The 21,613-nt window shown below is 43.4% G+C and overlaps 1 protein-coding gene across 3 annotated transcripts in view; it reads right to left on the bottom strand.

Annotated features, from left to right (window-relative positions):
* Nucleotides 1-21,613, bottom strand: part of FIG4 (FIG4 phosphoinositide 5-phosphatase) — a 613,672-nt gene that overhangs the window by 111,967 nt on the left and 480,092 nt on the right. For all 3 annotated transcript variants that reach the window (XM_077289568.1, XM_077289569.1, XM_077289567.1), the window contains 2 exons: nt 16,589-16,671; nt 10,791-10,877 (listed from right to left, as the gene is read on the bottom strand). In XM_077289568.1, coding sequence (XP_077145683.1) covers nt 10,791-10,877; nt 16,589-16,671 — 170 coding nt within the window. The remainder of the gene's footprint in view (nt 1-10,790; nt 10,878-16,588; nt 16,672-21,613) is intronic.

Below are 21,613 nucleotides of genomic sequence, written 5' to 3' on the forward strand. Positions count from 1 at the left end.
GCACTATATAAACAAAATGAAGAAATACCTATACATGTGTCAATCAGAGAGATACCAGACCAAATAGTTAAACTAGGTGAAGCCTGTTTGACTTCTATATTTTTAATGTAAGGGTGCATACAGGAGAATAAAAGCAAAAAAAAAAAAATAGAAATCTTTGTTACCATGGCAGCTACCTTCCTTGGCGAGAACTGCTGCCGCTGTATGTTTGTTGTTCCTGACATGGACAAGTTAAAGACTTATTATGCAAATGCAAACTTAATCACTTCTTTTAACATTATTTTACCTTTCATGAAAAGATTTATATGCTTTTATGCTATAGAGCAGGGTAGATAACCTTTTTTCTGCAGTGGACCATTTGGATATTTATACCATCATTCGCGAGCTGCAAAAAATGATCAATTTTAACTTTATTCTGCTATATTCAGTCAAACAATTAATTAACTCACCCCTACAGTGATGGCTGAAGCCAGGGCTGGACTGGCCATCTGGCAATTCTGACAAATGCCAGAAGGGCCTGTCTGGTCATGGGCTGCCTTGTCTGCTACGTTATTAACAGAATCAGTGATCTCAAGACACCCACACTGCTAAGAATTGTAAAGGAACCATCAAGCCCGATCTATACATCTAAGAATTTATTGATTCGGTTTAGATCCTAATAAGGATTTGCGGTTTCATACTGAAGAGCACTGTATGTTGTGCTTTAGCCTACATCAGGTTAGGAGAGCACTGATGCCCATATCTCATTGATATCTTGAAGAAGGGCATCTTAATTATTATTATTTATTTATAAAGCACCATTAATTCCATGGTGCTGTACATGAGAAGGGGTACATACAGAGTTATAGATATCGTTTACAGTAAACACATTTACGATGACAGACTGGTACAGAGGGGAGAGGACCCTGCCCTTGCGGACTTAAATTCTACAGGATATTGGGGAAGAGACAGAAGGTCAGGGTGCAGCAGCTCTGGTGGTGGTGAGGCGGCAGCTCGGGTGGTGGTAAGGCAGCAGAATGGTTATTGCAGGCTGTAGGCTTTCCTGAAGAGATGGGTTTTTAGGTTCCGTCTGAAGGATCTGAGGACGATGGATAATCAGACATGCTGAGGCGTGGAATTCCAGAGGATGGGGCTATTCGGGATAAATCTTGGAGGCGGTTGTGTGAGTATCGAATAAGTGTGGAGGAGAGTAGGAGGTCTTGGGAGGATCAAAGATTACGTGAGGGAACATATTGGGAGATTAGTTAAGAAATATAGAGAGGGGACAGGTTGTGGATGGCTTTGTAGATCAGCGTTAGTAGTTTGAACAGGATTCGTTGGGGAATTGGGAGCCAGTGGAGGGATTTGAAGATGGGAGAAACAGGGGAGTAGCGAGGAGAGAGGTGGATTAGCCGGGTAGCAAAGTTGAGGACAGACTGGAGTGGTGCAATAGAGTTAGCGGGGAGGCCACAGAGGAGGGTGTTGCAGTAATCGAGGCGGGAGATGATGAGGTCATGCACAAGAGTTTTAGTAGATTGAGGGCTGAGGAAGGGACGGATTCTGGCAATATTTTTGAGGTGGAGGCAACAGGAGGTGGCAAGAGTTTGGACGTGCGGTTTGAAGGACAGGGCAGTCAAGAGTTACTCCGAGGCAGCGGATTTCAGGTGCGGGAGAGAGCGTGATGCCGTTTACCATAATAGATAGATCAGATAAGGGAGATACGCAAGATGGAGGAAAAATGATGAGTTCAGTTTTGTCTACATTGGGTTTTAGAAAACGAGAGGTGAAGAAGAAGAATATGGCTGATACACACTCCGGGATTCTGGACAGCAGGGAGGTGACATCTGGGGCCAGAGAGGTAGATCTGAGTGTCGTCTGCGTACAGGTGGTACTGGAAGCCATGGGACTTTATGAGTTGTCCTAGGCCAAGGGTATAGATGGAAAAAAGTAGGGGCCCCAGGACAGAGCCTTGAGGGACTCCAACAGAGAGAGGGCGGGATGAGGAGGTAGTGTGGGAGTGGGAAATGCCAAATGTGCGGACAGAAAGGTATGAGGCAATCCAGGACAGGGCAACGTCTTTGATGCCAAGGGAAGAAAGAATCTGTAGCAGTAGGCAGTGGTTGACTGTGTCGAAGGCAGAGGACAGGTCGAGGAGGAGGAGGATGGAGAACTGTCTGTTAGCTTTGGCTGTAAGTCATTAGTAATTTTGGTCAGGGCAGTTTCGGTGGAGTGGTGGGGGCGGAAGCCAGATTGGAGGTGGTCAAGGAGTGAGAAGAGAGGTGGGAGGAAAGTTGAGCATGGACATGCTACTCAAGGAGTTTTGAAGCAAACGGGAGCAGTGATATGGGGCGATAGCTGGGCATAGCAGTTGGGTCAAGGTTTGTTTTTTTGAGGATGGGTGTGATGGTGGCGTGTTTGAAGGCAGAGGGGAAGGCACCAGAAGATAGCGATAGGTTGAAGAGATGGGTTAGGGCAGGAATGAGCATGTTAGTGAGGTTGGGGAGCAGGTGGGAAGGCATGGGGTCAAGTGCACAGGTGGTGAGGTGTGATTTAGAAAGGTGAGTAAGCTCAACTTCAATGATGTTGGAGAGGGAGGTTATTAGGGAAGGGCAGAGGTCTGGTATATGGAGTGGCTGGGGTGCTGGAACAGTAAAGGTTTGCCTTGTTTGGTAGATCTTATTTTTTAAGTAGGTGGCAAAGTGCTCGGAAGAGATGAAGGAAACTGGAGGTGGCAATGGTGGACGGAGGAGAGAGTTAAAGGTGCTGAACAGTTTTTTTGGGTTGCAGGATAATGAAGATACAAGGTTTGTGAAATAGGTCTGTTGAGCAGAGGTGAGGGCTAATTTGAAGTCAAGTGTAGCTTGTTTGAAAGCAGTGAAGTTGTCTGGCAAGCATATTTTCTTCCAATGCCGCTCCGTGACCCTGGATGCTTGTTGAAGTTTTTTGGTGAGCTTGTTGTGCCAGGGTTGCCTATTGATTCGTCGCATTTTGTCATGCATGAGAGGGGCGACTGAGTCTATGGCTGATGTGAGGGTGGTGTTATAGAAAGCGGTGGTGTTGTTCGTGTCGTGGAGTGAAGATATGGAGGACAGTGGTAGAAGAGAGTCTGAGAGTCTGTGAATTTCTAGGTGTGCGAGGTTTTTGCGAGGATGTGCTAGTGGCTGGACATGGGGGGCGGGTGAGGAGGACAAGGATGAGAAAGTGAGTAGATGGTGGTCAGATAGGGGGAAAGGAGAGGTTGTGAGATTAGATAGGGAACAGAGGCGGGTGAAGATGAGGTCTAGTGTACGTCCGTCTGTGTGAGTGGCTGTGGAGGACCACTGAGTAAGTTCAAAGGATGAAGTAAGGGACAGGAGTTAGGAGGCTGCTGGCTGACGGGTGTCAGTAGGGATATTAAAGTCACCCATGATGATGGTGGGGATGTCAGCAGAGAGACAGTGGAGAATCCAAGTGGAGAATTGGTCAATGACGGTAGCGGCTGAGCCCGGTGGTCATAGTGGGGAACGGCTATGGGGACAAAATTTGCCCCAAGCTACGCCAATCTGTATGTTGGAAAGTGGGAGGAGTCGTTCATTTTTCAGGATGGGATGTTACGTAAAGGTTTGATCATGTGGCGTCGCTATATAGACGACGTCCTTTTTATTTGGGAAGGGTCCCATCAACTGCTGGAAGAATTTGTGGGGGGTTTAAATAGAAATACGTATGGCTTAGAATTTTCGGGTACATTTAGTAAAACGGAGGTTAATTTTTTGGATCTAAATATCTTTATTGAGAATAATGCCATATATACGAAATGTTATCATAAAGAGGCTGACTGTAACAGCTACATTCAGATGGACAGCTGTCACCTTCCTGCCTGGCTTCGTAACATTCCAAAAAGTCAGTTTATACGAATCAGGCGGAATTGTACGAAAGATGACGATTTTGATGTTGAATCCAATATTTTACAGAAACAGTTTTTAGAAAAAGGATATAATCTCCCCTCCCTTGAACAGGCAAGCCAGGAGGCCAAATCCATTCCAAGATCTAATTTGATTCACACAATTAGAGAAAATAAAGAAACGAGGTCTTTGGCACAAGAAATTGGGAGAATCCCATTGGTCACACAATATCACGCAGACCATGGGAGATTCTCAAAAATTATCAATAAATACTGGCCAGTTTTACAAAAAGATAAAGTGGTGGGAGAACTTTTATCCAAAAAACCTAGGTTTGTGTATCGAAAGGTGAAGAATATTGGAAATATTGTAGCACCTACCATGAAAATGGGGTTTAGTATAGGTAAAGCTATAAAGAAAAATAATACAAACCCCATTGGAGGCAATTTCACATATTGTGGAAGGTGCCCATGCTGTTTACGTTTAAGAAGCCCAAGGACACAACAAGATTCTTTTTGGAATATGGATAAAACTAGGGAGTTTCATCTTAAAGAAAAGATTTCGTGTCATACTACGGGTGTCATATACATAATAAGATGTCCTTGTGAAAAAATGTACGTGGGTCGTACAAAAAGACGACTCAGAGATAGAATTAAGGAGCACCTGGATAACATCCAGAAGGGATGTACAGGACACCCTCTTTCACGGCATTTTGCTGAAAAAACGTTCCATTGCAGGTTTTTCATTTTTTGGTATACAAACAGTACCCAAAAATCCAAGGGGAGGGGACTATATTAAAAGTATGTCCCGTATTGAGTCCAAATAAATTTTTACATTGGACACCCTAGCCCCCAAAGGACTCAATTATGAAATAGAACTGTACGCCCTCTGAAATATTTTTGGAGTTTCCCCATTTTTTCTATGAATATTCTTAATATTTTAACATTTTAATATTGTATATATATGTATATTTCAGCATTTTAGCATATTTTAATATAATTTATATATTTATATATAGGATTTAGTACTCAAAAATCACATTTTATGAATGCAGGGTATAATAAAAAAAATTTTTTTATATGGATGAGTATGTATTATGCTGGATAGATGCATGGGTATATACATGCATACATATATATATTTTTAATTTAGATTTATATTCTTACTAGCTGTACTACCCGGCTTCGCCCGGGTTAATGACTGCTGTTAGCAAAATAGAATGTGTTAACAAAAATTTATTCTGCACACAAAAACCACAAAACAAATAGATAGAAATGTAATTATTAAAAGGCAAAAACTAAGCAAATAGAAGCATTTCACAACATATATTAGCTTTGTTATACTGAGAATGTCTTTGTTGCCTATATTAACCAATCAGAGCTCAGGTTAATTAACTGTAGCAAAATAGAAGCTGAGCTGTGATTGGTTGCTATTGGCAGCCTGATAAATCCCCAGCCAACAGGAAGCCCTCCCCCCTGGCAGTATATATTAGCTCACACATACACATAATAGACAGGTCATGTGACTGACAGCTGCCGTATTTCCTATATGGTACATTTGTTGCTCTTGTAGTTTGCTTATTAATCAGATTTTTATTTTTGAAGGACAATACCAGACTTGTGTGTGTTTTAGGGCGAGTTTTATGTGTCAAGTTGTGTGTGTTGAGTTGCGTGTGGCGACATGCATGTAGCGACTTTTGTGAGATGAGTTTTGTGTGGCGACATGCGTGTAGCAACATTTTGTGTGTTGAGTTGCATGTGACAGGTTAGTGTAGCAAGTTGTGTGCAGCAAGATTTGTGCATGGCGAGTTTTGCGCGTGGCGAGTTTTATGTGTGGTGCATTTTGAGTATGTGCAAGTTTTGTGTGAGGCAACTTTTGCATGTGGTGCAACTTTTGTACATGTGGCAATTTTTCTGTGTGTGCAAGTTTTGCATGAGGTGAGTTTTCCATGAGGTGAGTTTTGCACGTGTGGCGAGTTTTGCGTGAGCCTAGTTTTGCATATGGCGAGTTTTGCATGTAGCGAGTTTTGAGTGGTGACTTTTGTGTTTCGACTTTTATGTGGCGAGGTTGGTGTGTGTGTGTGGTGAAATGTGTGCTGAGGGTGGTATATGTGTTCAAGCACGTGGTAGTGTGTGGCGCATTTTGTGTTTGTGTTCATATCCCCGTGTGTGGTGAGTATCCCATGTCGGGGCGCCACCTTAGCAACTGTACGGTATATACTCTTTGTCGCCATCGCTCTCATTCTTTAAGTCCTCATTGTTCACATCTGGCAGCTGTCAATTTTCCTCCAACACTTTTCCCTTCACTTTTTCCCCATTATGTAGATAGGAGCAAAATTGTTTGGTGAATTGGAACGCGCGGGGTTAAAATTTCACCTCACAACATAGCCTATGACGCTCTCGGGGTCCAGACGTGTGACTGTGCAAAATTTTGTGGCTGTAGCTGCGACGGTACAGATGCCAATCCCGGACATACACACATACAGTTAGGTCCATATATATTTGGACAGAGACAACCTTTTTCTAATTTTGGTTATAGACATTACCACAATGAATTTTAAACAAAACAATTCAGATGCAGTTGAAGTTCAAACTTTCAGCTTTCATTTGAGGGTATCCACATTAAAATTGGATGAAGGGTTTAGGAGCTTCCGCTCCTTAACATGTGCCACCCTGTTTTTAAAGGGACCAAAAGTAATTGGACAATTGACTCCAAGGCTATTTCATGGACAGTCGTGGGCAATCCCTTCATTATGTCATTCTGAATTAAGCAGATAAAAGGCCTGGAGTTGATTTGAGGTATGGTGCTTGCATTTGGAAGGTTTTGCTGTGAAGTAAACATGCGGTCAAAGGAGCTCTCCGTGCAGGTGAAACAAGCCATCCTTAAGCTGTGAAAACAGAAAAAAAACCCATCTGAAAAATTGCTACAATATTAGGAGTGGCAAAATCTACAGTTTGGTACATCCTGAGAAAGAAAGAAAGCACTGGTGAACTCATCAATGCAAAAAGACCTGGGTGCCCACGGAAGACAACAGCGGTGGATGATCGCAGAATAATCTCCATGGTGAAGAGAAACCTCTTCACAACAGCCAACCAAGTGAACAGCACTCTCCAGGAGTTCGGCGTATCAATATCCAAATCTACCATAAAGAGAAGACTGCATGAAAGTAGATACAGAGGGTTCACTGCACGGTGCAAGCCACTCATAAGCATCAAGAATAAAAAGGCTATACTGGACTTTGCTAAAAAACATCTAAAAAAGCCAGCACAGTTCTGGAAGAACATTCTTTGGACAGATGAAACCAAGATCAACCTCTACCAGAATGATGGAAAGAGAAAAGTATGGCGAAGGCGTGGTACAGCTCATGATCCAAAGCATACCACATCATCTGTAAAACACGGCGGAGGCAGTGTGATGGCTTGGGCATGCATGGCTGCCAGTGGCACTGGGTCACTAGTGTTTATTGATGATGTGACACAGGACAGAAGCAGCCGAATGAATTCTGAGGTATTCAGAGCCATACTGTGTGCTCAGATCCAGCCAAATGCAGCCAAACTGGTTGGTTGTCGTTTCATACTACAGATGGACAATGACCCAAAACATAAAGCCAAAGAAACCCAGGAGTTTATTAAAGCAAAGAAGTGGAATATTCCTGAATGGCCAAGTCAGTCACCTGATCTCAACCCAGTTGAGCATGCATTTCACTTGTTATAGACTAAACTTCAGACAGAAAGGCCCATAAACAAACAGCAACTGAAAACCACTGCAGTGAAGGCCTGGCAGAGCATCAAAAAGGAGGAAACACAGCGTCTGGTGATGTCCATGAGTTCAAGACTTCAGGCAGTCATTGCCAACAAAGGATTTTCAACCAAGTACTAGAAATGAACATTTTATTTACAATTATTTAATCTGTCCAATTACTTTTGGTCCCTTTAAAAACAGGGTGGCACATATTAAGGAGCTGAAACTCCTAAACCCTTCATCCAATTTTAATGTGGATACCCTCAAATGAAAGCTGAAAGTCTGAACTTCAACTGCATCTGAATCGTTTTGTTTAAAATTTATTGTGGTAATGTCTAGAACCAAAATTAGAATAATGTTGTCTCTGTCCAAATATATATGGACCTAACTGTACATACATACACACATTCAGCTTTATATATTAGATATACCTGTATGTAATCTCCTGTATATAGTATATACCTGTGTGTCATCTCACCTATATATAGTATATATCTGTGTGTCATCTCCTGTATATAGTATATACCTGTATGTCATCTCCTCCTATACATAGCATATACCTGTGTCATCTCCTCCTGTATATACTATATACCTGTAGGTAATCTGCTCCTGTATATAGTATATACCTGTGTGTCATCTCCTCCTGTATATAGTATATACCTGTATGTCATCTCCTCCTGTATGTAGTATGTACCTGTATGTCATCTCCTCCTCTATATAGTATATACCTGTGTGTCATCTCTCCTGTATATAGTATATATCTGTGTGTCATCTCCTCCTGTATATAGTATATACCTGTGTGTCATCTCCCCTGTAAATAGTATATACCTGTGTGTCATCTCCTGTATATAGTATATAGCTGTATGCCATCTCCTCCTGTATTAGCCCTCGTTCACACGTTATTTGGTCAGTATTTTTACCTCAGTATTTGTAAGCTAAAATGGCAGCCTGATAAATCCCCAGCCAACAGTAAGCCCACCCCCTGGCAGTATATATTAGCTCACACATACACATAATAGACTGGTCATGTGACTGACAGCTGCCGGATTCCTATATGGTACATTTGTTGCTCTTGTAGTTTGTCTGCTTATTAATCAGATTTTTATTTTTGAAGGATACCAGACTTGTGTGTGTTTTAGGGCGAGTTTCGTGTGTCAAGTTGTGTGTGTTGAGTTGCGTGTGGCGACATGCATGTAGGGACTTTTGTGAGATGAGTTTTGTGTGGCGACATGCGTGTAGCAACTTTTTGTGTGTCGAGTTGCATGTGACAGGTTAGTGTAGCAAGTTGTGTGCAGCAAGTTTTGCGCATGGCGAGTTTTGCGCGTGGCGAGTTTTATGTGTGGTGCCTTTTGAGTATGTGCAAGTTTTGTGTGAGGCAACTTTTGCATGTGTTGCAACTTTTGTGCATGTGGCAATTTTTCTGCGTGTGGCAATTTTTCTGCGTGTGCAAGTTTTGCGTGTGGCGAGTTTTGCACGTGTGGCGAGTTTTGCATGTGGAGAGTTTTGCGCGTGGCGAGTTTTGAGCGGCGACTTTTGTGTTTCTACTTTTATGTGGCGAGGTTGGTGTATGTGTGGTGAAATGTGCACTGAGGGTGGTATATGTGTTCGAGCACGTGGTAGTGTGTGGCGCATTTTGTGTGTGTGTTCATATCCCCGTGGTGGTGTGATTATCCCATGTTGGGGCCCCACCTTAGCAACTGTACAGTATATACTCTTTGGTGCCATCGCTGTCATTCTTTAAGTCCCCCTTGTTCACATCTGGCAGCTGTTAATTTGCCTCCAACACTTTTCCTTTCATTTTTTCCCCATTATGTAGATAGGGGCAAAATTGTTTGGTGACTTGGAAAGCGCGGGGTTAAAATTTCACCTCACAATATAGCTTTGACGCTCTCAGGGTCCAGACGTGTGACTGTGCAAAATTTTGTGCCTGTAGCTGCGACGCCTCCAACACTTTTCCTTTCACTTTTTCCCCATTATGTAGATAGGGGCAAAATTGTTTGGTGAATTGGAAAGCGCGGGGTTAAAATTTCACCTCACAACATAGCCTATGACGCTCTCGGGGTCCAGACGTGTGACTGTGCAAAATTTTGTGGCTGTAGCTGCTACGGTTCAGATGCCAATCCCGGACATACATACATACATACATACATACACACACACACACATTCAGCTTTATATATTAGATTATATAAGGAATTTTCATTTTTAATTGTATGAAATAAATAAAGATTGCATTTTTATGGGATGGAGGGATTTTTACAAGGAGGAGGTTTTTTGCAGTTATTATTATTAGTAGGTTTACACATTCATTGTAGTTGTATTTTTTCAGTTTAATTGTTTTTGAGAGTGGCAGCCGGGCTGATTGCAATAAGTCAGATCAGGCCGAGCTGACTAGTGTAATGTATCGTTTGTCAGTAAAATTGCAGGGCAGAGGTGTGGATATAAGGGAACAGCGGCAGTGCAGGCGCCATACCTTGAGGAAGAGGGACGGTTCCCTCGAAACGCGTCGGGATTGGCCCTTGCATACGTCCGTCACACACGGTCAGGTGACGTCACCAACACACCACGCCCCCCGCTAACCTCGCCACGCTACAGCGGCGCTATCGGCCGAAGCTACCGCTGATACACAGCGGCGAGTGCTTGTTCGGGGACTGTAATTACGGGGAGGACGCTCCCTTTGCTGAAAACCACTGAACAGTGGAGAAGCTTTGCTGCACAAACGGACATTTTCCATCAAGCAGGACTACACTTCAACTCGTGAGTGCCTTCAGCGCGGCAACCTCTTTTATATATGTTTATTAGTTTTTGACAGTTATACACACCTCACTGGCTGGTTTGCCTGCTGCTGTTTCTTTTAGACACACGTGTTTAGTGCCCTGGTGATTTACAGTGTTTTTTGTATTTGTTTCTTTTAGGAATGTACACCTGATGAAGGCGGCAATCAGCCACCGAGACACGTTGTGTGTTCAGCATTGTAATAAAGGTTTGTACATTTCATAACCTTCTGTCCTTATCCATATGCCCAGCGCTCCGCCTGACCGCACATTATTTCCTTCATAGCTTTTTTACTTGACATGATGTAATTGAAAACACGGTCAGCTGCAATACCATACTATCACTTATGTAAGCAAAATTAACTTCATGATATAAGGATGGAAACTAAAGACACAAACAGCAAAAAATAGTACATACAGTTTCACGATTGTGTCCATGGTCCATTGATTGGCTTTTAGGTGTCTTTTCTCTTGCTTGTGTTGGCACAGTCCCAAATGTACAAACCTAATGCAAACAATGAAATGTAAATTATATTATAATTAGTGCATATAATTATATTATTTTAAAAATAATAATTGGTCCTTTTTTGAGACACGCGATGAGGGTTTAATAATTACTTTTTTTTTTTGCAACTGATGCTGTTTTTCATACTTGAAAAGTCATATAAAATAAAATATATTGAATTATCTCACAAACAGTAGTTGACACTTCCTGCAGCTCACTTGCCAATCTGCTGCTATTTTAGCACTCACTGGTCTTCCTTCCTGCAGATTATAACTTGCCCGACTCATGTATCTTCAGTCCAGCAGCAGGAGGAGGCAGCACTGGGTGTAGAACAGAGCTGGGCTGACAGAGGCTTTAGATCTTCAGTTTCAATTGCATATCAGTTAAATTGCCGATTTCTCAGTAATGGAGGAATGGACTGACTATGTAAAGGTATTGCTGGACTTGTCTTTGAAAGAGCTACATGTGCATTTAAATAATTTGCTCGGTGAAATCCTGCTGACGGATTCCCTTTCAAAAGACAAAATTGCTGCAGTACCCTAAACAAAGCCTGGAACTGGAGCAGTGGATGTTTTAAACCATTCACGCCACAGCACTTTTTTGTTTTAACATTTGTTTTTCGCTCCCTTTCTTCCCAGAGACATAACTTTTTTATTTTTCTGTAAATATGGCCATATGAGGGCTTGATTTTTGCAGGATGAGTTGTAATTTTGAACGACACCTTTGGTTTTAACATATCGTGTACTCGAAAACGGGAGAAAAACTCCAAGTGCAGGGAAATTGCAAAAAAAGTGCAATCCCACAACTGTGTTTTGGATTTTTTTTTACCATGTTGACCAAATGCTAAAACTGACCCGCCATTATGATTCTCCAGGTCATTACGAGTTTGCAAACAACAAATATGTATTGGTTGTTTTAATTATTTAAGTAAGGGGAAAAATCCAAAGTTTGTTAAAATAGAAAAAAATGTGTCACTTTCCAAGACACATAGTGTCTCCATTATTCGTGATCTGGGGCTGGGTGAAGGCTTATTTTTTGTTTGCCGAGCTGACAGCAATCATAGCAATCCGGCAATGACAACGACAGGGGTCTCCTGCAGACCTTGGGTTGTCATGGGTGGAATTAGTAACGCACTTCCTGCGCGATCACATTAAATGCCGCTGTCAGAGATTGACAGCGGCATTTAATGGGTTAACAGCAGCAGGTGGATTGCGATTCCACCCGCGGCTGATATGGGCACATGTCCGCTGTTCAAAACCCGTTGTAAAGAACGTCATGTATTCTCATGGCGCATGCGCTTTATGCATCTAGGAGAACCCGGCCGCGTGTGCGCAGAGGGGACAACTGACATAGGTGTCCCCTAAACAGCATCTATTTATGGCACGCAGGCGCAATACTATCGCGGCTCTCGTTTCCTAGACGACCGCTGCGATTTCACACTGGGAATGGATACATGCCAGTGTAACTTCCGGCGTATCAGTGTATGTGCCGAGGATGCATGTGGCTCCTATGGGGTAAGCTCCCACAGCTGTTGGGATTCATCAAATCTTTGTTTCTTGTATACATAGGTATGCGTACACAAGACAAGCATACTTCTTGCCCCTGATGAAGTCACATTTGTGACAACACGCGTTGGTCTGACAGGAGCCGGTCACTGCCTCTGCACCACCATCACCATACATTATGTTTGGTTCCATGGGTATAATTCGAGCTTTCAGCAGCTCATAGTGATACTTTTGTTATTTGTGTGACTGACCAAAAACACTTAGAGCATCTCTGTAGCCTTGGTAGCTAATGACAAATTGTTATATTGTCTATTTAGTAGGCTAGGACTCATGGAGTTGATGGTTACGGTTTTTATTATTTTTCTTTGTATTTGGTGCCAATCATGATGTCCTTTGTCTACTTGATGAATGAGATCTAACATACGGTAGTTCCCAAACCCACACTGAACCACAATATTACTTGTAATTATCACCTTTATGAACCCCCATGCAATACATCCGAGGTTTGATATTCTACAGTATTAGTTATATAAACTACTTACAGGTGTTTGTTGGTATACCGTAGCTCCTGCGCGTTAACAGGCATATAATATGCCATTTTTTAAAATGGTTTTCATTTTGATATGTGGTGTTAAGTGTACTAATAAAAATGTGTTATTTATGGTGATCCCTGCTTTGTATGTATGTCTCTCTGTTCTTGGTTTATAAATGAACATCATTTAGTACATATATATTTCTGTCTAATCTAGGTTTGACCCATCTTGTGGAATCAATAAAACACCAAACTAGTAACCCAAACTGTAACCCTACTTGTCAATGAATATGCAAGGAGTGTAATGGAAAGGAGCAAAATGCCATTAGGCTGTTCAAAATGCAAGGGCATGGTTCCATTTTCTGTTCAACCCACCTGCCTAATTTAGGAGCCAACAATTACATATATTTAAGAGCAAGGTTCACACAAACTAGTTAAATATAACATTCTGGGATATTCCTTCTTTTAAGTTTATTGAAAAAGTTTTTTTTTTCCCCAAGGGAACAGAATAAAGCTGCACTAACTGCAGTAACAAAAATAACCATTGAATAATAGCTACATTTCCTACACACAGCTTAATGTCCCGACTCCCCAGTAATCCCTCCCTATCTTACCTACTAATCATACTAGTCTCAGCAGTCCACAAAATAGTCACAGAAAGGACCCCTCCATGGTAGTCACTACAGTGCCTTTCCACAGTATTTCTACAGCCCCCTTCTGCACACAACAGTTACATAGAATGCATTAGTCCAAGGAATCCCCATACCCTACAGTAATCACAGCAGCATTCCACTTACAATTACCCTCTCTTCCAAGAGTCAGAGAAGCTGGCTTCTTAGGGTATGTGCACACGTTGCGGATTTGGCTGCGGATCCGCAGCAGATTTGGCCATGCGGTTTCGCAGCTGTTTTCCATGTGGTGTACAGTACCATGTAAACGTATGAAAAACCAAATCCGCTGTGGACGTGCTGTGGAAAATTCCGTGCAGAAACGCAGCGTTTTTAACCTATTCCATTATAGGAATCCGCAGGTGTAAAAACGCAGGCGAAATCTGCACAAAATCCGCAGAAAACCCGCAGGGAATCCGCAGGTCATTTTACCTATTCTGCAGAATCTACAAGGAAAAATCTGCAATGGAATCCGCAACGTGTGCACATACCCTCAGGGTATGATTATATAGGACTGCTGCTGATTTTCTGCTTGTAAGGAAGTAGATGAGATTTTACCAACTCTTGTCCTATCACTGCAAAAAAAAATCAGTAAATATTGGTGTGGAGACACGGGAGGGGGGTGACAGGCAAAACCACGTGGTCCAGAGATCGTCCCACCAAACGCTCGCTCTCCTTTTAACGTGGGTTTAACGCTACTCAAACGACACAGGGTGATGGTAAAACAGTGTGGCAATACTTTATTGAACCACGAAACAGGCTGATAACACATTGAACAGTCCCAGCTTAGTACCCAAGATGGTGAACATTACAGTCTCACCCTTCTCCTGACTCACCGGGATAATAGCAGATGTTACTTCAGATCTTCCAGGGCCGATTGCCCCACCTTTGGCACGCACACAGAAAGGCGGTACCAACAAGCGTAAGAAGATGACAATCCATTCAGGTACAAGGACCAGTTGACCGGAGGGTCACAAACTGGCTTCATCTTCCAGGGCCGACAACCCCACCTTTCGCAATTACACAGAGAGACTGTATCAACAAGCGTAGGAAGATGACAGTCCATTCAGGTACAAGAGCCAGTTGACCAGAGAGTCACAACCTGGCTTCATATTCCAATGCCGACTACCCCACTTGTGGCAAGCTCACAGAGAGAAGAGAATGTAACGACAAGCTTGGGAAAATGGCAGTCCATTCAGGTACAAGGCCAGTTGACCAGAGAGTCACAACCTGGCTTCTCCGAACATCTCCATGGAGCCAGGCGATGGGTCTCAATCGTGGCTGTCTCCAAACATAGCCATAGGTTCCAGGTGACTGGCAAGTCACAATCTGGTTTTCACAAACGTATCCATGGTTCGGCGATAGTCAATGGAGCAGATCTGTATTCTTCCAGCCAGGTCCAAGGTACCCTAAGGCTACTTTCACACTTGCGTCGTTTAGCCTCCGTCGCAATGCGTCATTTTGGAGAATAAACGCATCCTGCAAAGTTGCCCGCAGGATGCGTTTTTTCTCCATAAACTTGTATTACCGACGCATCGCGACGTATGGACACATGTTCCATAAGTCGTGCACTGGATGCGTCGGTATTTGGTGGACCGTCGTAGCGAAAAAACATTCAAGGGACCGTTTTTTCGTACGTCGGGTCCTGCATTTTGAACTGCGCAGGCGTGGCCGGAACTCCACCCCCTCTTCCCTGGGACTTCACAATGGGCAGCGGACGCGTTGAAACACTGCGTCCGCTGCCCACGTTGTCCGCTGCCCCGTACCGACGGAAGTGTGAAAGAAGCCTAAGCTGACATCTTGTAGAATAATAAATCTGTGTTCCTCATGATGGAGCCATGATATCTTGGTTGCTGTCCTGTCTCTGGTCCTTTGGATGTCTTGGCTGAAGATTAAAGGGAACCTGTCACCCCGGTTTTTCATTCGGAGATAAAAATACCGCTACATAGGGCATGAGCTGTGCTTTACAAAAGTGTTTTTTTTCTACCCTGATTCCCCACCTAAGCTGCCGAAATTACTTACCAAAGTCGCCGTTTTCGCTTGTCAATCATGCTGGTCTGGTCATAGGGGCGTGGTGACAAAGCTGTTTCTTCCCCCAGATCTTGCTTAGGTTTCCGTTGGTGGCGTAGTGGTTTGCGACTGCGCAGGTGACGAAAAACAGCGCGCTCTGCGCTATATCCCTGGTGATCGGTGGGGGGGCCATCTTCCTGTGGCCGCGCGTGCGCAGTTGGAGCGCTCTGCTGCCCGGGGCTTCAGGAAAATGGCCGCGGGCTGCCGCGCGTGCGCAGATGGAGATCGCGGCGGCCATTTTCCCGAAGCCGAGATGCGAACTCTGCTTCAGGAAAATGGCCGCAGCGATTGGGACCTGTAGAAGCGCAGCCACGCGAAACAGCTGTTGTCCTTTCCTTTGCACGTTTTTTCCCTTCCCGCTTGTCATCGTCTTTATGTCCAAATAAAAAGAAATATTGCACTGGACCCGTGAGTGCGCATCATCTTCTCACTTTGCCATCAGACATTTATCTTTTTACTGGATGCAGCACCCGAAGTGGTCAAAACAGGAGGCAATGGAGTAACAGCATGACTGCAACAATACTCACGCACGAGGGGTAAGCCAGCTTCAGCGGTGCTGATTTTCTTTTTTCTGTTTGCGGAAAAATGTTCACAGTACTCGCATACACAGACAGGAGAACAGTGACCACCTACCGCAGTCAGGGCACCTACAAGATATTCTCTCGACTATGTGATTGTGACCATTGAAGCAATAAAGAGAACATGCTGCCAATTTGGGTGAGAGCCGTGAACATTTTCTTGCACCAGATTATAGTGAAACATCTTTATACACAGCACCACCAGAAGCATATGTGCAGTTGTGTGGGACATTTAGTCCATCCAAGCCTGAGTAATGCCAATCAAAATTCTCTTGTGGTGAATCTCTACCTATAATATGTATTGTATCTAAAATTCACACAAAAACTACCTTAGAGAGAGAATACAGTAAATCTTTACCTTGTATAAATCTGAAGATCAGTCTCAGAAGGTGCATCTGATAAATTAATCCCATATGTATCTTTTGCTGACTGAGAACTTGTCTAAAAAACAAAAATAAAAGTCAGAGTTGCTTAGACTGACGAGTAAATATAAGTAACAACTGTCAATTAATAATCATTTTGCATCCACCTACGTGATGTGCAAAATAGTACAGGTACTGTGATAGCTGGGGAAATACTTCTGCATCATAATAGATTGACACCTTTATTGGATAGCCAGAGAAATTGTAATTGAGAGCTTTCACAGAGGGGTATCCGCTGCGTCCAAAGCGCTGCCAATACGCATCGTGGACACATACCCTTAGACACTCTGGAATATTATGCGGTCATAAAAAAAGTACTTAATGTGCAAAAGTAGTAGACCCCCTACAAGGGCTCACTTACAAGGTAAGTGAAAGAAGCTGAAAAGCAAATCCAAAGTAACCTTGAATACCTATGCTTGTCAATCAGAGAAGACTTGCATGTGGTTCTCTATGTACTCTGTTCTAGAAATAAATAAAGGACTAATATATTTTTTGAATATGTCAAAAAGTATGTTACGACTTGGCAGTATTTCTCAATATATACCTCAGAAGTAAGGCTCAAATACATGGAACTGTATGGGTCTCTGCACAGAAAAGTGCTATTCCAGACATGAAGGCTCAATTCATTATTGCCTTTGCACCTGTTTTTAGTCTAATTTTGTGTTTTATGCCTTTTTTTTTTTGATTTTCGCTTGCACCCAATTCATTTTTCTATTTTGTACCTTTTTTGAAGTCTATTTTATGTGTCGTCTATTTTTTTTTTTTTGCTTTCCAACTTGTGGGCTGAGTTTAGTGATTTCAGATGTTTCTACCTGGTTCATCAATTGCCACTTTGTAAAAAGTTGCAAAATTTGGAGTAACTCCACTCCAGTCCCCCTCTGGTGTACTTTTATGCATTTTTTTTCAAAAGTCTCATTTTTGAGTCAAAAACCTGTGGGTTTTTATTCAAAAAGTCGTAAAAATGGTTAAAGACAGGAAAGACGACCATTTTTTATTTTCTTTACTTTACACAAAAAACATCGCGTGCCATTTTGAGGAATTTAGCGCAATAAACATAAGTGAATACCTGAAGACAAAAGGTTACTTAACCTATGTAAAAAAACAATCTTTTAGAAAAAAATTGGCCAGTGGGGCTCTACACAGGAGCGAAGCTACCGCCGTTAAATTGGTTGCCGCTGCAACCGGCCCAGGGAGTGAAGGGTCAGCTGACGCCAGCAAATGCTTCAGCTGGATGTGCATGCTTGGACAACTCTGTGCACTGCAATACATGCTGCTGGCCAATAAGAGGCTAGCAACTGATGTCGGCATGCATGTGACCGTGGCTGCATGGAAGTGATATAATTCAATCCCGTCGCTTGCATGCTCAATCAGCTGCCGGCTTCAGAAGAGGACACATCGCGGCGGGGGAGTGAATGGGAGGTTTTTTTCTTTTCTTTTTTTTTTTTAAATCAGTGAGTACATGGTGGCATACTACTACATGGATGACTATGGGTTGTGCATTATACTACATGGATGACTATGGGGTGTGCATACTAGATGGATAACTATGGGCTGTGATTTATACTACATGGATGACTATGGTCTGTCCATTATACTATATGTAGAACTATGGAGTGCATTATAATATATGGAGAAATATGGGGTGATTATACCATATAAAGAACTATGAGGGTGCATTATGCTATATGGAGGACTATAGAGAGTGCATTATACTTCTGCTATGGGGCTCCTTGACTTCTATGCATGCCTTTGGTGAATATGATGATTAATTTTTTATATTCTGTGGTAGATCGGCTCACACAGCTGCTCATAGAGGTTGACACAGGAACAGTCTTTCTTTAAATTTTCCACTGGTTTATTTAGGTACATCATAAACCAGGGCAGGGTTTGCAACATAAAGAAAAAAATTCTAGCCTAACGGGAAACAAAACAAAAACAATTGGCACTGTCCATGTTGCTGCAGGGATCCGCCAGCTCAGGAAACAAACATAGGGGAAAAAAAAGTCCAACATTCCTTTATCATACACAGCTTTGGAGTTCATATTCCTAGGCACAACCAACACTGGAAGACTCAGGCTGACTATTTATCTCCTAAACCACACCTTGGGATCCAGATATGGTGAAAAGTCACCCACACACTCTACAGATGTTCACTAAACCTAGCCCTTAACATGGTTGATTAACATCTCTCGGCACTTAGTGTGCTGGAGCATTTTTCTAGGTTTATATCACTGGAGATAACCTCAGTGATACATATTTCCCCTCCAGTACTTTGCCAGTGATTTTGTAAGAATACATTAAAAACAGAGAAAAAACAGGGGACATATGACATTTCCGCCAGGGCCGTGGAATACTTGGAACCGGGTCGGACAGTTTGACTCCATGGCCCTGGCTGTGCCATAAAATGGGGAATATGTATATGGGATTTAATGTGACGCCACTTGTGTTCGGCAAAGGATGGCCGATGCTGCTAAAGGAGACCGCTGGAGCTGATGGTGACTAAGCTGGGATGGTTCTGCTCCCCACAGGTGGAGCGGGGCCCCAGGGCTACCGGTTCCGTTTATGTCAGGCTTCGTGTCCCTTGTGGTGCAGGACTCAGGGTGCAAGAGATCACTAAATGACACGAGGGCTGTAGTTTTCTTTTCCTTTACTTGATGGTTAATATTACAGACCGGGGTACTGGTAACAGATCGTAATGGAGAGCCGGGCAGTCTGGAAGCAATTTTTGGATACACCCGACCAGGTACTGTAGGTACGGAGGCCTTCCTTCTGCGCTGTCCTCCCTTTTTCCTTGCTTACCCACCTACTGCTAATTGTCTATCTCAGTTTTTAAAAACTAACCGTTGCCCGCATGGCAGGCAGCTCAAGCCTATCACAGGTGCAGCTCCATTGTGTTGGCTCCAGGCTCTGGTATGCTGCTATGCCGCCGGGTATTAGATCGGGCCAGGAGACCTGCAGTCCCCTTCCCTCCGTATTTAGCTGCCAGGACTTCAGTACCCATGCAACCACGGACTCCGGTATCCGGTTCCTGGCGCTCAGCTCTGGGGCGAGTTTAATCACAGCTCCACTCCCCAGGTTCTGCTCTACTTCTCTCTTACTGACACCTGGTAAGGGGACCCCTCCTTGCTTTCAGGCATGACATTACTCCCTGTGAGGGAGGCAATGCCACTGTGACAACCGGACTCCTGGGGTGACACACACATATATCAGGATAGGGGATATATAATATATATATACACTGTATGTGTATATATATATATATATATATATATATATATATATATTTACCAAAATGGGGCCTAGGATAAGGGACACATACCAGGATGGGGCCAGGATGAGGGACATAAATACCATAATGCAGGGCATATTTATAAATACCAGGATGAGGGACATATATATATATATATATATATATATATATATAATCAGGATACAGGGGCCCAATCCAAATCTTGCACAGGGGTCCATCAGTCTTTCGATACGCCCTGGCGAGATGGGGGGCCCATTCACGGTACGGTACACTGAGGCTCCGGGGGGGCCCCTGTAGGCTGGGGCAGCATTAGGGGCAGGCAGCTGCCTAGGGCCCCCACTCCACCAGGGGCCCTCAGCTAGCGGCACATCATGCAGCTGCTATGGGGGCCCTGTGAGGCAGGGGGGCCCGCCTGCCGCCAGCGCCGACTCCCCCGCTGCCGCATTGAAATATACCAGCGTCTGCTGGTACAGTTCAAAGCAATGATGGGGGAGAGAACGTCAGCTGTCGCTCCCTCTCCCATCATTCACCGCTCTGACACTGTGGGTGCGCGATGATGTCATCGTGCACTCACCCTTAGCAGTGCAGCCACTGAGACAGGAGCAGGGAGCAGCGCGGGCACGAGGAGAGGTGAAGAGTGTGGTTTTTTTTTTGTTTTTTTTTACTATAACAGTGAGTACTGGACTGTGGGGCCATTCTCGGGGGGAAGATGCGGGCTGTGCTATATACTACATGGTTGTGCTATATGCTACGTGGGCTGTGTTATATACTATGTGGCTGTGCTATATACTACATGGCTGTGATATATGCTACGTGGGCTGTGTTATATGCTACGTGGCTGTGCTATATACTACATGGGTTGTGTTATATGCTACATGGCTGTGCTATATACTATGTGGACTGTGTTATATACTATGTGGACTGTGTTATATACTATGTAGACTGTGTTATATACGTGGGCTGTGTTATATATGTGGGCTGTGTTATATACTACTTGGCTGTGCTATATACTACTATATACTACATGGCTGTGCTATATACTACGTGGCTGTGCTATATACTACGTGGGCTGTGTTATTTGCTACGTGGCTGTGCTATATACTACATGGCTGTGCTATATACTGCGTGGCTGTGTTATATGCTACCCATTTTGCACTTTTACAAATTTTCTACGTTAATACTTTCTAATGTTTACTTCAAAAAGTTTTCCATTAAAAAATTGTCATTCAATGTATGCAGTTTTTTCTTTGCAGCAAGTTCAGCTAACAATAAAATGCCTACTGGTAACTGAAGAAGAGGGTGTAGGTCACAAAAATTGGCATATAAGGGGTTGACTTATGTAAAGCCCCTCTGCTGTATGGTATTGTAGAATTTACAATAGCCATCACTCATGTAAGAAGTGAAATCTGGCATTGTACTATACCTATATTTCTCTGCTGTATCTGTGCATCATGAACCGTGGTATGTGTTAAAGGGGGGGGCCCACTGAGACTCTTTCGCTCGGGGCCCGCAAAAACCCTGGAGCCGGCCCTGCTCTACGCATACATTTCATTATATGTACCAGTAGCTTTCATCAGGCATAACAGATGTAGTTTCAGGTGTTGCTCACTATGTACTACTGAGTGATGACTGAAGAAGCACAGGCTCACCACTATGACTTAAAGTCTGAGGCTGCCGGGAGGAACAAAGTTAACTATCTACTGAGAGCAGG

This window comes from Ranitomeya variabilis, chromosome 2, assembly GCF_051348905.1.
Source record: "Ranitomeya variabilis isolate aRanVar5 chromosome 2, aRanVar5.hap1, whole genome shotgun sequence".
NCBI classification, from domain to species: Eukaryota; Metazoa; Chordata; class Amphibia; order Anura; family Dendrobatidae; genus Ranitomeya; species Ranitomeya variabilis.